The sequence below is a fragment of the Euprymna scolopes genome, chromosome 36, assembly GCF_053919585.1.
Source record: "Euprymna scolopes isolate OS-2025 chromosome 36, ASM5391958v1, whole genome shotgun sequence".
Classification (NCBI taxonomy): Eukaryota; Metazoa; Mollusca; class Cephalopoda; order Sepiida; family Sepiolidae; genus Euprymna; species Euprymna scolopes.
In genome coordinates this window covers 4473442-4486548 of record NC_136517.1, presented here as the reverse complement: position 1 = coordinate 4486548, position 13107 = coordinate 4473442, and the positions used below count along the sequence as shown (strand labels likewise).

Genomic DNA, 13107 nt, shown 5'->3' with positions numbered 1-13107 from the left:
AAGTCAAATGTCTTCTTAATATTTAGCATTCAATTTCAGCTGCAAACTCAGTGATTTCTGGTTTTTAACTCTAATTTTGTTACGTCACTTCTGGCACTTGGAAGTTGTTTTTTATCTATGAATCACACATTTTACTTTATTCACCTAGTCTTGTCTATTGTTTTAAAGATACAATTAAACAATCCCAATAATAGATTTCCAAATGAAACCAAATATTCTTGATACACACATATATAAAAAAAAGAATAAAAATAATGTGAAATAATATTCCAAATTTCAAGATATTGACCATCTTACCATTTATTTCTCTAAATATGTTAACATGCACAATTCTTGATAGCACTTGTTTTGTAGCGTAGACTCATTTACTCTGGCCCTGTCAGTGGGGCATTAGAATACACTGACTGCCCCCCTGCAGAGGGTAAAAGTCCATCAATGGGGCCACCTGTTGGCCGTGGGTGGCGACCCGTGACACCTTGGAATGAAATCCTGGTGATTGAAGGTCCTGGAGGACGAGTTCATGAGCCTCCTCTTCCTAACACATCTCTTTGGCCCTTACCTCGGTTAGACGGGCGGTCGGAGGGGCCCGATCCGATCAATCGGCTGGTCAGGTCAAGCATTACGTCTACTATCAATGGTTCAGACTAAACTGAGAAATTTAAAATTAGCAAAAGAAATCCTCTTAAACAAAACCATAGAAACTGATAAACCTCACCCCTAAAGTAGACGTTCGAAAGCGCTGGCCAAGGGTCAATCAGCAAGTGTAGAATCCAATCCCGACATGGCTGCAATCACAAAATTTTGTTCACTCTAGATTTGGGTAGTGAAAAATTAAGTAACGACAGATGCTCGGTATTTCTTACTTGACTGAGTATACTGCCTGTGTAGCCCTGACTCTGTCAAGGCGAATGGGTTTCCCCCTTGACAAGTCCCAATATTGGGCTCCGGGGTGGGTGGGGAACACAGGCAAAGAAACTTTTACCCATATTTATGTCAAAACAAAAAAAAAAACCCAAACGCGCCTTAACGGACTCAGATAATGAGGAAAATACGGATTTTCCTAAATACTATGTATTAGAATCTTTGGACGAAACGCCAATGTCAAAATTATCCCCTTTTCTTATTGAAAAGGTGTTAACAAGGAAAATAAATCCTAAAATGGTAAAAAAAAACTAAAGATGGTAACCTATTAATAGAAATTGAGACAAAAAGCCAAAGCCTAAATTTAGAAAATATGAAAACTTTCCATAATATGAACATTAAAGTTACCCCACACAATAAACTAAATCAATCCAAAGGAGTTATCCGTAGCCGGGAACTATCACTGGCTTCACCAGAAGAAATCCAAAACGAACTGAGCAAACAAGGAGTCATTGACTCTAAAAGAATCTATATAAAGAAAAACTCAGAAAAAATACCAACCCATACTTATATTATTACATTTAACACTCCAAAAATTCCACCTAAAATTAAAATTGGTTACACCATGGAACCAGTTGAAATATACATCCCAGATCCTCTGAGATGTTTCAACTGTCAAAAATTCGGTCACCATAGAGATGCCTGCAGAGGTCATCCCACGTGCGCTAAATGTGGCTCTAAAGAAATAAGTCACAATGAACAAGAATGTCACAAGTCCAAATGTATAAACTGCCAAGGGGAGCACCCTGCCTACTCAAAAAGCTGTGAACGATGGAAAACTGAAAAAGAAATCTTAGCCACAAAGCATAAACGAAACATTTCTTACTTAGAAGCGAAGACAGTAGTGGAAGGAGTCATTAGAAATAAAACATATGCGAAAATAACAGAAAAAACAAATCCCACCAACCAGCCTGATAAATACAATGAACTATTGAAAAACTGGTACATCTAGAACCAAACGAATTGCTTAACTTCCAAAAAAACCTAAAAATACAACACTTTCAAAAACTAGAAAAATTAAAACTAGAAACTAGGAAGGAACCCAATAAAGTATTTATCTCCTCCCAAACCCAAACCTCCCCTCTTAAAAGCCAATATCCCCAAGAACTAACTTTCTTAAAACCAAATAATAAACCAGCAAAACAAAAAATAGAAATCCTCACCAAAAATTTAATAGAAACTGATGAAATGGAGACTGAATATCAAACAGAAACCCCAAAACAAGAAATTTCCTATCGAACACCACCAAAACAAAAGAAAAACCTAAACAAAACAGTTATAAGGTCCCGTTCAAACTCCAGAACTAGAACCCCAATCCCTAAAAATCAAACTGAACCTGAAGATGAAATGGAAACAGAATACCCAAACTAACAAACAGAAACCTTAAATCAAGAAATCTCCCATCGATCAACGTCAAAACAAAAGAAAAACCAAAACGGACATAAGGTCCCATGCTAATTCTAGTTCCAGATCCCCAAACAAAAAACCCGAAACAAAAGACCAAACAGAAGACAAGCCAAAAACAGAAGAAAAAAACAAAGCTAATTGAAAACCCTCTACAACTTGCACTAAATCCATACCTTATATCAACACCAATACTAAAACCCATAATCAACTAAAAAAAAAAAAAAAAAGAAAGAAAAAAAAAACACAGCACAGAGGATCATTACCTTACCACCAATGACCTATAAACCAGTATTCCTTCAATGGAACATTAGAGGTGAAAAGGCAAATTTCGACGAATTGAACCTTCTCATTGCCTCTTTTCACCCAGCAGTCATATGCCTACAAGAAACTTATAAGAAAATTCAGAACACACTACATATCAAACGATATACAACCTATGATTATATACACGAACAAGGAAATAGAGCCTCCGGAGGAGTGTCCATTCTAATTAATAATAATATAATTCAAAGCGAAATCAAACTGAATACAACACTACAAGCCGTTGCAGTAACCATCAGTCTAAGAAAACCGCTAACAATTTGCTCCCTATACCTGCCACCTAATGAAAACATAAATAAAACAGACTTGAACTTATTGATCCAACAACTCCCTAAACCTTTTATCCTCATGGGTGACTTTAATAGCCACAATGAACTATGGGGAAACAAACAAACAAGCAGAAGAGGTAAAATTATCGAAAATTTTCTAGATGAAAACCAACTATGTTTGTTTAATAACAGAACCAACACCTATCTTCACCCTAGCTCTGGAACACTCTCGGCTATTGACCTCACCATATCAGAACCCAGTATTTTCCCAGAATATAAATGGAATGTACATCATGAGACCTGTGGGAGTGATCACTTCCCGATCATCCTAGAAGGTCAAGAACCAGAGAATGACACTAAAACACCCCGATGGAACTTGCATAAGGCCAACTGGGAAGATTTCAAAAAAAGGTGCCACACAGACCTAGTGCAAGAAGCTAATTTAACAAAAGATGATGACATTACCCACTTCACCAATACTCTAAATATTATAGCTGAGAAAACTATTCCTAAAAGCTCCCCATCAACAAGATATAACAAGCCTTGGTATAACAAAGATTGCAAAGAAGCGCTCAGAGCCAGACGAACAGCACTCAGAAAATTTAATAGCCAACCAACTAAAGAAAATTTAGAAAATTACAAAATAAACCGAGCCAAAGCTCGCAGAACCATTAAGCAAGCTAAGCAATCAACATGGCAAACTTATGTCAGCCAACTAAATTCAAACACCAAACCTAAGGAAATATGGAACATGATAAGCAAAATTACTGGGAAATACACTAAACAAGCTAATAAACATCTCATCCATCACAATGTCAAAATCACTAACAAAGAAAAAATAGCTGAAATCTTAGCAGAAAACTTTGCCAAAAACTCCTCACCGACTAATAGGAACAAAGAATTCCAAGTCATCAAAAACCAAGCAGAACAACAACAAATCTGCTTCCATTCAGACAACACTGAATACTACAATCAAATCCTTACTATGTACGAATTAGAAGAATCTCTCAAAAACATCCATAATTCAACAGCCGGACCAGATGAAATCCCCTATGTCTTCCTAAAAGAATTGCCAATGAAATCAAAAGAATACCTCCTCAAAATTTTCAATGATATCTGGATCAATGAAAAATTCCCCGACACTTGGAGACATGCCATTATAATTCCCATACCTAAACCTTCAAAAGACCCCTCAGATCCAATAAACTACCGTCCCATTGCACTTACTAGTTGCATCTGCAAAACCCTCGAGCGAATGATCAATAGAAGACTATCCTGGTATCTAGAAAGAAATCACCTAATCTCTGAACACCAAGCAGGCTTCCAAAAGGGCAGAAGCCCTATTGACCATATCATAAATTTGGAAACCTATATTAGAGAAGCTTTCATCCTCAAAGAACATGTGGTAACAGTTTTCTTTGACATAGAAAAAGCTTTTGATACCACTTGGAAGTATGGAATATTAAAAGACCTGAATGAACTAGGTCTAAGAGGCAGAATGCCAACATTTATCAAAAACTATCTGAGTGACAGAACCTTCCAAGTAAGACTCGGAAACATCTTATCAAAGTCTCAAAAACAAGAATTGGGAGTTCCCCAAGGTGGAATTCTTTCAGTTACACTCTTTAATGTGAAAATAAACAATATAGTTAATAACATAAACTTCGGAACAAACTATGCCATCTTTGTTGATGATCTCATGATTAGTTTTAAGGCCAAACATATGAACACTATTGAACGACACCTACAATTATGCATCAACAAAATTACTAGCTGGGCTACCAAAAATGGCTTCAGCTTTTCTCAAACAAAAACAAAATGTGTTCACTTCTGCCAACATAGAAAAATGCATCCTGACCCCGAGCTAAAAATTAACAATAATAGACTAACAGTTACGGATCAATACAAGTATCTTGGAATCACCTTTGACAAAAAACTCACCTTCATACCCCACATTAAATACTTAAGGAAAAAATGCAACCAAAGAATGCAACTTGTGAGAACCATAGCTCATACAAACTGGGGAGCTGATTGCAAAACAATTCTAAAACTCTATCAAACACTGATAAGATCAAAGTTGGACTATGGCTGCTTTATCTACGGTGCAACAAGAAAATCCTACATTAAAGAACTGAACACAATTCACCACCAAGGACTCCGACTAGCACTTGGAGCATTTCCCACTACACCAGTCGAGAGTCTTTATGCAGAAGCGAATGAACCTACACTTGAAATGAGACGGACAAAATTAGCCCTACAATACTATACAAAACTTGCATCTAACACTTCGAGCCCTATATACCAGAGTGTCTTTCACCCCAAACATCAAATCCTATTCCAAAAAAAGGAAAAAGCAATGAAGTCTTATGGTCTCCGTATGAAAGAAATAAAAGACGAAGCCAAAATTAACATCTCGCAAATCCACAAAGCTTCTACACTCAAACATCCACCCTGGCTTTCCAAAATTGCTGTAAACCCACCTGAACATCTAAAACACTCTCCTATACTATTAGATCTCTCTAAACACCCCAAATCGAACACAATCAAACCCATCCAAATGGAAAAAATACATGACATTCTTCATGACTATCCGGACTATGAACACATTTATACTGACGGAGCTAAAACCAAAGAAAAAGTCGGAAGCTCTGCTATTTATCGGCAAAGAAAAATCCAAAAACGCCTACCTGATAGGTCTTCCATCTTTAGTGCTGAAGCCTCAGCAATAAACCTGGCCCTTAATATTATAAGTGCTGATCAAGCAAACAAGTTTATAATATTTTCGGACTCTTTATCAGTTCTAACTTCATTAAAAGAAAAGAACATTTGCAATCCGCTAATAACTAATCTATTAAACAAACTCGATTTTCTTCATACTCAAAAACAAATCATCCTATGCTGGATCCCAAGCCATATTGGCATCCTAGGGAATACAAAAGCTGACCTAGCTGCTAAAGAGTCACTAAACTTGGAAATCTCCAACATAAAAATCCCCTACACTGACTTTAAACCAACCATAAACCTGTATATCAAAACAAAATGGCATCAACAATGGAACACTTATACAAAAAACAAGCTACAAGAAATCAAACCTACACTTGGAGAATGGAATCCCAAATCTAAACTAAACCGAAGAGAAGAAGTGATCATTACAAGATTAAGAACAGGGCATACAAATATCACCCACTCATTCTTATTAAAAGGAGAAAATCCACCTGAATGCTTACCTTGCCAAGAAAACTACACTGTTAAACATTTTTTAATTAACTGCATTGACCTAGCTCCCCTACGCCAAAAACACTACAGCATTAACAACATTAAAGATCTCTTTGAAAAAATAAATGAAAAAACAATTCTAAATTACTTGAAAGAGGTAAACCTCTCCTCCAAAGTATAAATCTACCAAAACAAAAAAAAAAAACTTTTCAACCCAAATCTCTTACAAACCTTCCTCCAATCTTACCTTGACATACTGGAAAATAAAGAACACCTACCTTACTAAGACATCCAAAGAAAAAAAAAATGAACTTATTTGGCCTTAAATGACCATGCAGCTGTTGATAGGCCAATAAACTGAACAAACAAACAAACAAAATCATTTACTCTATCATTGATGCCGAGCACTCTGTACCCAAAAATATAAATAGTTTAGAATATTAGTTTTGCAATTTATATTCATATCTTTACAGTTTTTAATTCTTTTTTTTTTTTTTTTTTTAGGTACGAGCAATGTTTAATGACAAGGGTTTACCTGTGCAAAAATCTGGTCCGAGCACACCCGTGGAGGTGATAGGTTGGAAGGATCTGCCATCAGCTGGGGAGGAGATGCTGCAGGTAGAAACTGAGGTAAGAATATCTTTCTCTGTTTTTTTAAATTTTATTTAACTTAATTATTAATGAAAACAGTTTTTGAAGACAATTAGTAAAAATTGAGTTTTGCTAAAAAAAAAAAAATAATAAACTGTAGTAAGGGAAGTAATTATTTTCTGAAAACTTTGAAAATTGAAAACAGTTTCCATTAATAATTTTCTATTTTATCATTTTTTTTGTCATTTTTGGATATGTTCATTACTGTAACATAACAATTAAATAGATATTGGTTTTACTTGAAATTAAGTATTTCGATTTTTGAATTTTATAATGAAGAAGCACCCATTTTTCTATTGATGGTTTGTTGGTATATTTCCAACAACATATGTAAGCCACCAGATATGCCAAGCACTGATCAAATTTTAAAATGTTAAAAAAAGAAAACCTTATGATAGAAAAATATTTATCATATAGAGATTTTAATGAAGAAAAAATTAATGGTAAGTTTTTTTGTAAACAACAAATGAAATTATTTTACATTTTTGTTTTTTTTCTATTCTTTTTGCTGTGTTTTTGCTACTTTTCTATTTTTCTTTTTTACTTTTAAAAAATTTTTTTCCATGTTTTGTTTTTTTTGCTATTTTTTGCTTTTTTGACATTATTTCTTACTATTATTTTGCCTTTTTGCTACTTTTTTGCTATTTATTTTGTTATTTTCTGCTGTTTTTTAAGCTTTTTTTTTTTTTTACATTTTTTGCTATTTTTTTGTGCTTAGTTTTGCTATTTTTTCCTAAGTTTTTGTGCTATTTTCTTGTAATTATTTTGCGTTTTTGCTATTTTTTTCTTATAAAAAATGTTTTAAGGAGTTTTTTGAGGGAAGTAAGAAAAAATTAATTTTATGAGGAAATAGGTTTTTTGTCTTTTTTTTTATTTGTTAAGGTTAAGGAGTGGGCTATTTTTTATTTTTAAGATTTTCGTGTTTTTGCTGGGGATTCCTAAGGAAGTACTTTTACAAATGTCTCATAAGAAATTTTTCCAATCGGCATGTTCCAAACCAATGACATCCTGAACAATTGCATCAGAACACTTCTTCCTATTTATTCTGCTGAGCGTTTTGACAGAGGCAACATTCACCGAAAAACAGGTCGTCCTTTGCATAAGTACCCAAAAGAAAAGAAATATCTCATTACTGGAAATAAATTTGCATTCTATATTTCTTTATTTCTTTGTGACTGGAAGAATATATATTTATAAATAAGTACACATTGTTCTTTATTATAAAGTGCAAACTATTTCAACAATTTTTACCAGCAACATTTACTGAAAAGTTTTTTTTGTTTTTTTTTTAAATTCTACAGCAAAGGTTAAAAGAAGTCCTAAACTGGCGAAAACAGCAAGAGGCAGACAATAAGATGAATGCTGACCAAATTTTGATTGACCAGAAACGCCTTGAGGAACGGTCAGTTTACGAAGCTGAATTACAGAAGCGTCGGGAGTCTGGACGTAAAAGAGCATTCCGGAAAATGAAGACCAAAGAAGCCATCCAACTGCATGAAGGACCACAGCTGTCGATTGTTTTGAAAGGTAGGAATGCATTATACATTTTAACCGTTAAACAGTTTGTTGTGTAGGGTACATATTAAGCAATACGGATAGTTCATGTTGGGCCAGAATAATACACGAATATAACGATGATAGGGGCATTTATACATATTACGATAGTGATGATAGGGAGAGAAACATTTATATATCGGTTACGGCACCAAATAACGTGTATGTTGTGTTGTGGGGGTTTCATATTAAAAGAGATATGATGGGGACATTCATATTGAAGAGAGGCGGCGGGGACATATATATGACGATGATGAGGGGGAGAGACATTTATACAGTTCTGTGGATTCTTATAACATATATTAGCGAAGGGAGAGGATGATAGTGTAATAGATGTTGTGTTCTTATATTTTTTGTCACACATATAGAAAAAACAAAGATGATTCGGTCGAATGATGATGACGTCAGGAATTCAAATTCGGGATCTACATGGTTTAATGTTCTTTCCTTTCACTTCCAAAGGACTCTCAACCCAACTGACTAGCAGACTCAACTGTTCTGTCTCAACTCCTCAACTATTACTAACTCTCTCCTATATTGAGAATCCCCTTTTTGCTATGACGTCAGAAGTGTGGTTCCAAAATGTGACCCACTCACGTGACTAAGCAATCGTTTTCCAAACACACTTTTGACAACAAAGAACTCTCAACCAACCTATTTTTTAACAATATATTTTTAATTTGTATTGTTCATTCTTTTTAGCTGACATTTTTAATATTCAGTTTTGTAAAAGAATGAACAACCAATTCTTTTTTACAATATAAACAATATATAACTATTTATAATAGAATTTATCAATAGGCCTTTTTAACATTCCGATATCTAACATTCTATTTCTTAACCTTGCTTACAAGGTTCGAGTCTCGGCTTATCCCAACCTCATTTTCACTTATCTAATGTTCTTCTTATTTACATGGAAAGGGGACATGTTCATAAATGCTTACTTTTACAATCAAATTAAATTAAATCAATAACAGTCCTTTTTTATGCGCATTTTTGTTGGTTTTCACATGGTTGTTAATCCGTTTAACTTAAGATATGAAGTGACGTCAATAAGTTTCAAGACTTTTTTTTTTGTGTAGGCACTTTTATTAATAATATACACATGAAACTCTAGTCCCCTTCAAAGTAATCTCCTCTGGTTGCAATACACTTGTTGTACCATTCCAAAAACTTCTGGAAAGCCCCATGGAAGAATTCCTCTTGTGTGAGCGTGTTAATGACCCTCGTCATAGCCTCTTTCATCTCCTCAATTGTCTCATAATGACAGCCTCTAAGGTTTTCTTTGGCCTTTGGAAATCACCAAAAATCACAGGGAGCAAGGTCTGGACTACAGGAAGGAAGAGGAACCGTCTTGATGCCCATCTTGGTCAAATAGTCATGACAAGGATGATCTTCTCTGAGCACCCTTGAGGCAAACTGTGCAAATTTTCCACATCTTCAGTTCCTCATAAATAATTGTGTGTACAGTTCCCACACTGACATCAAACTGTGCACTTATTATCTCTTTAGACACACAATGGTCTTTATCTATGAAATTCTTTATTTGACCAATCAACTCTGGTTTTCTGACTTCTTTACTCCTCCCACACCGCTCACCATCCCTCACAGACTTCCTGTCTTCCTTGAATCTCTTATGCTATTCAAAAATTGATGCTCGATTCATGCAAGATGGTCCAAAAGTTTCTGCAATTTTATTGTATATCATTCTTCTAATGTATCCTCACGCCCAGATTGCATTTTTTAAATTAACTAGTTGTGACAATCAAGTTTTAGTATTCCAATTCCTGCTGTAGCTGTTCATTTGAATCTGAAATCATAGAAAGTAGTCAGTCATCCCTGAAGCAATAACATATTGAATTTTCAAGAGTCTATTACAATTTTAAATGCTTGTACAAAAAAGTCTGGGAACTTATTGAAGGCACCTCATAAATCAACTCATGCATGCAAACAAAGTGGAGACTTGATGAGGTTTACAAGGTTTTATTAGAAAGATAAATTTTGTTCAGAGAGGAGAGACCATGTGACTAATTACTTGTTTACCTACTTAGTTTTCTAAACTTAGTCTTAAAGATGGGAAATGAGAGATGCAGACAGGCAGAAATCAAGATGACTTTCGCTTAGATTATCTCTACATTGTCAGATGCATCTCGTCTGTATTGCTTTCAATGAGAAACTGGTTAGAAATCCTCAAACACGTGACAACCTTTTTATCATCATTTTGCTCCCCTGCATTTCTAGCACGTTGTGTCTAGAGAGCTAATCTTTGATGACCCCCCCCCCTCTCTAATCATGCCACCTTCAGCTGAGTGTATTTCCATTTGCCACTGATTGTGATACTAGTTAACGTAATCTATACTCACTAACATAGGGTCCCAATAACAACTATTCACATCAACATTTCAGCTGAATGTAATCTTCAAACTTCTTCAGATGAATCTTTCCAAAAACAGGAATATAAATGTCGAACTTAGAAATTTATATGGAATTTTGAACTAAAACGACTTCCTTAGTAAACGTACTATAAAATTAAATACACAATGGAAACAATTCATTATAAATATTTTAGAAGACGATTAAAGAAAATAGTATATTTTTAGATGTTGGTTTTGGAGTGTGGCTTTTTTTTAGATATTGGTTTTAGAGCATGGCTTTTTTTAGATATTTATTTTGGAGCGTGGCTTTTTTTTAGATATTTATTTTAGAGCGTGGCTTTTTTTAGATATTTATTTTGGAGCGTGGCTTTTTTTAGATATTAATTTTGGAGCATGGCTTTTTTTTAGATATTTATTTTAGAGCGTGGCTTTTTTTAGATATTTATTTTGGAGCGTGGCTGTTTTTTAGATATTAATTTTGGAGCATGGCTGTTTGTAGATATTGGTCTTGGAGCATGGCTGTTTGTAGATATTGGTCTTGGAGTGTGGCTTTTTTAGATATTGGGCTTGGAGCATGGCTTTTTTGAGATATTGGTCTTGTAGTGTGACTTTTTTGAGATATTGGTTTTAGAGCATGGCTTTTTTTAGATATTTATTTTAGAGCGTGGCTTTTTTTAGATATTTATTTTGGAGCGTGGCTGTTTTTTAGATATTAATTTTGGAGCATGGCTGTTTGTAGATATTGGTCTTGGAGCATGGCTGTTTGTAGATATTGGTCTTGGAGTGTGGCTTTTTTAGATATTGGTCTTGTAGTGTAACTTTTTTGAGATATTGGTTTTAGAGCGTGGCTTTTTTTAGATATTTATTCTGGAGCGTGGCTGTTTTTTAGATATTAATTTTGGAGCATGGCTGTTTGTAGATATTGGTCTTGGAGCATGGCTTTTTTGAGATATTGGTCTTGTAGTGTGACTTTTTTTAGATATTGGTTTTGGAGCATGGCTTTTTTTAGATATTCGTTTTGGAGCATGACTTTGTTAAGATATTGAGTTTGGAGCGTGGCATTTTTGTAGATATTGATCTTGGAATGTGGCTTTTTTTTAGATATTGGTCTTGGAAGATGGCTTTTTTATTTTAAATATTGATTTTGGAGCATAGCTTTTTTATTTAGATATTGGTTTTGAAGCATGGTATTTGTTGACTTAAATTTTTTTTTTTTTACACAGTGATCACCACTTATCAAGGCCCGGAAGCCACTCAGGGATAAGGGTTATTGCAAGTACATTACGTTAGTGAGGAGATTTGCTGAAATGTTTACTTAAGGGGGCGGTTCATTAGGAATTTGTTAATATTGGACTTGGAGACATCCAAGTTGTAGTCCGGAGGGAAGCAGGCAGACGGAACAGAGTTCCACAGGCGTGCAGTTCTAAGAAAGAAGCTTTGTTCATGGAATCCGCGTTTTGATTTAGGCACAGATATAGAGTGGATTCAGCTAAATATTGAATGACTTATTAATCTTATAATTTTTCTCAACTTTTTTCAAAGTATCTTGTTACAAATCCGTCGAACAGAAAAACAAAGTCTCATTTAAACTTTATTGATCATCTTCATCAACGTGTTAAAAGCGAAACAGAAAAGAGAAGAATGTTAGTAATGGAATAAGTTCAGAAGAATGGAGACAAAAAGGTTAGGAAGTTCACGTTTTAAATGAATGTCCCGATAGCAGAGAAGAGAAAAGTGTTCATTTCTAAAGAAATTGGTGTTGCAGTCATGGCCATGTCTGTGTGTGCGGATATATAGTTAAGTCTATGGTGCTCCTTGTCAAACCCCAGGTCCATAGGGCTTAGATGTTTTGGTTGCATCCTAAGAAAGATCAGCTTGCTTTGCTCTCCTGGTTGGAAAAAGAGAGTAGTAGTAGTGTGTTGATCCTTTTTTACGTGATCAAATCGCCTGAGAGATGACTTCTAATTAGGCAAGCCAGAAGGGAAGTTAAGTGCTTGCACCAATCAGTGTTGAGCTACCAAACACAGATTCAAAATCGTAAACCACGTGTTGTCGTTGCTGTGGCATTCTATAATCGTTACTGTTGCTACCCCCCCCCCAAAAAAAAAACCTTTACTCTTTCTGAAGAATCTGCTTATAAAGCTCCCTTTCTATTTCCCAGCTGCATTTATTAAAACTCTTTTCTTTTGTCTTCTTTTTTTCCCCCCAGGTGATGTTGATGGATCATTGGAGGCCATTATGGATACCCTAGACACATACAAATCTGAGAAATGCCGTCTGGATATTTTGCACTTTGGGGTTGGGAACATCACGGTCAACGATATCGAGACTGCCGCAGCTTTTCAAGGTCTATCATTTATTTAATGTATCATTTTCTTTTTTTTTATTATTCA

At 34.9% G+C, this 13107-nt stretch overlaps 1 protein-coding gene across 1 annotated transcript in view; it reads left to right on the top strand.

Moving 5' to 3' along the window:
* The window catches only part of LOC145260289 (translation initiation factor IF-2, mitochondrial-like), a 58133-nt gene that overhangs the window by 34493 nt on the left and 10533 nt on the right, over positions 1–13107 (top strand). Inside the window, exons 12-14 of the mRNA XM_080118142.1 lie at positions 6639–6764; positions 8087–8312; positions 12924–13061. Coding sequence (XP_079974268.1) covers positions 6639–6764; positions 8087–8312; positions 12924–13061 — 490 coding nt within the window. The remainder of the gene's footprint in view (positions 1–6638; positions 6765–8086; positions 8313–12923; positions 13062–13107) is intronic.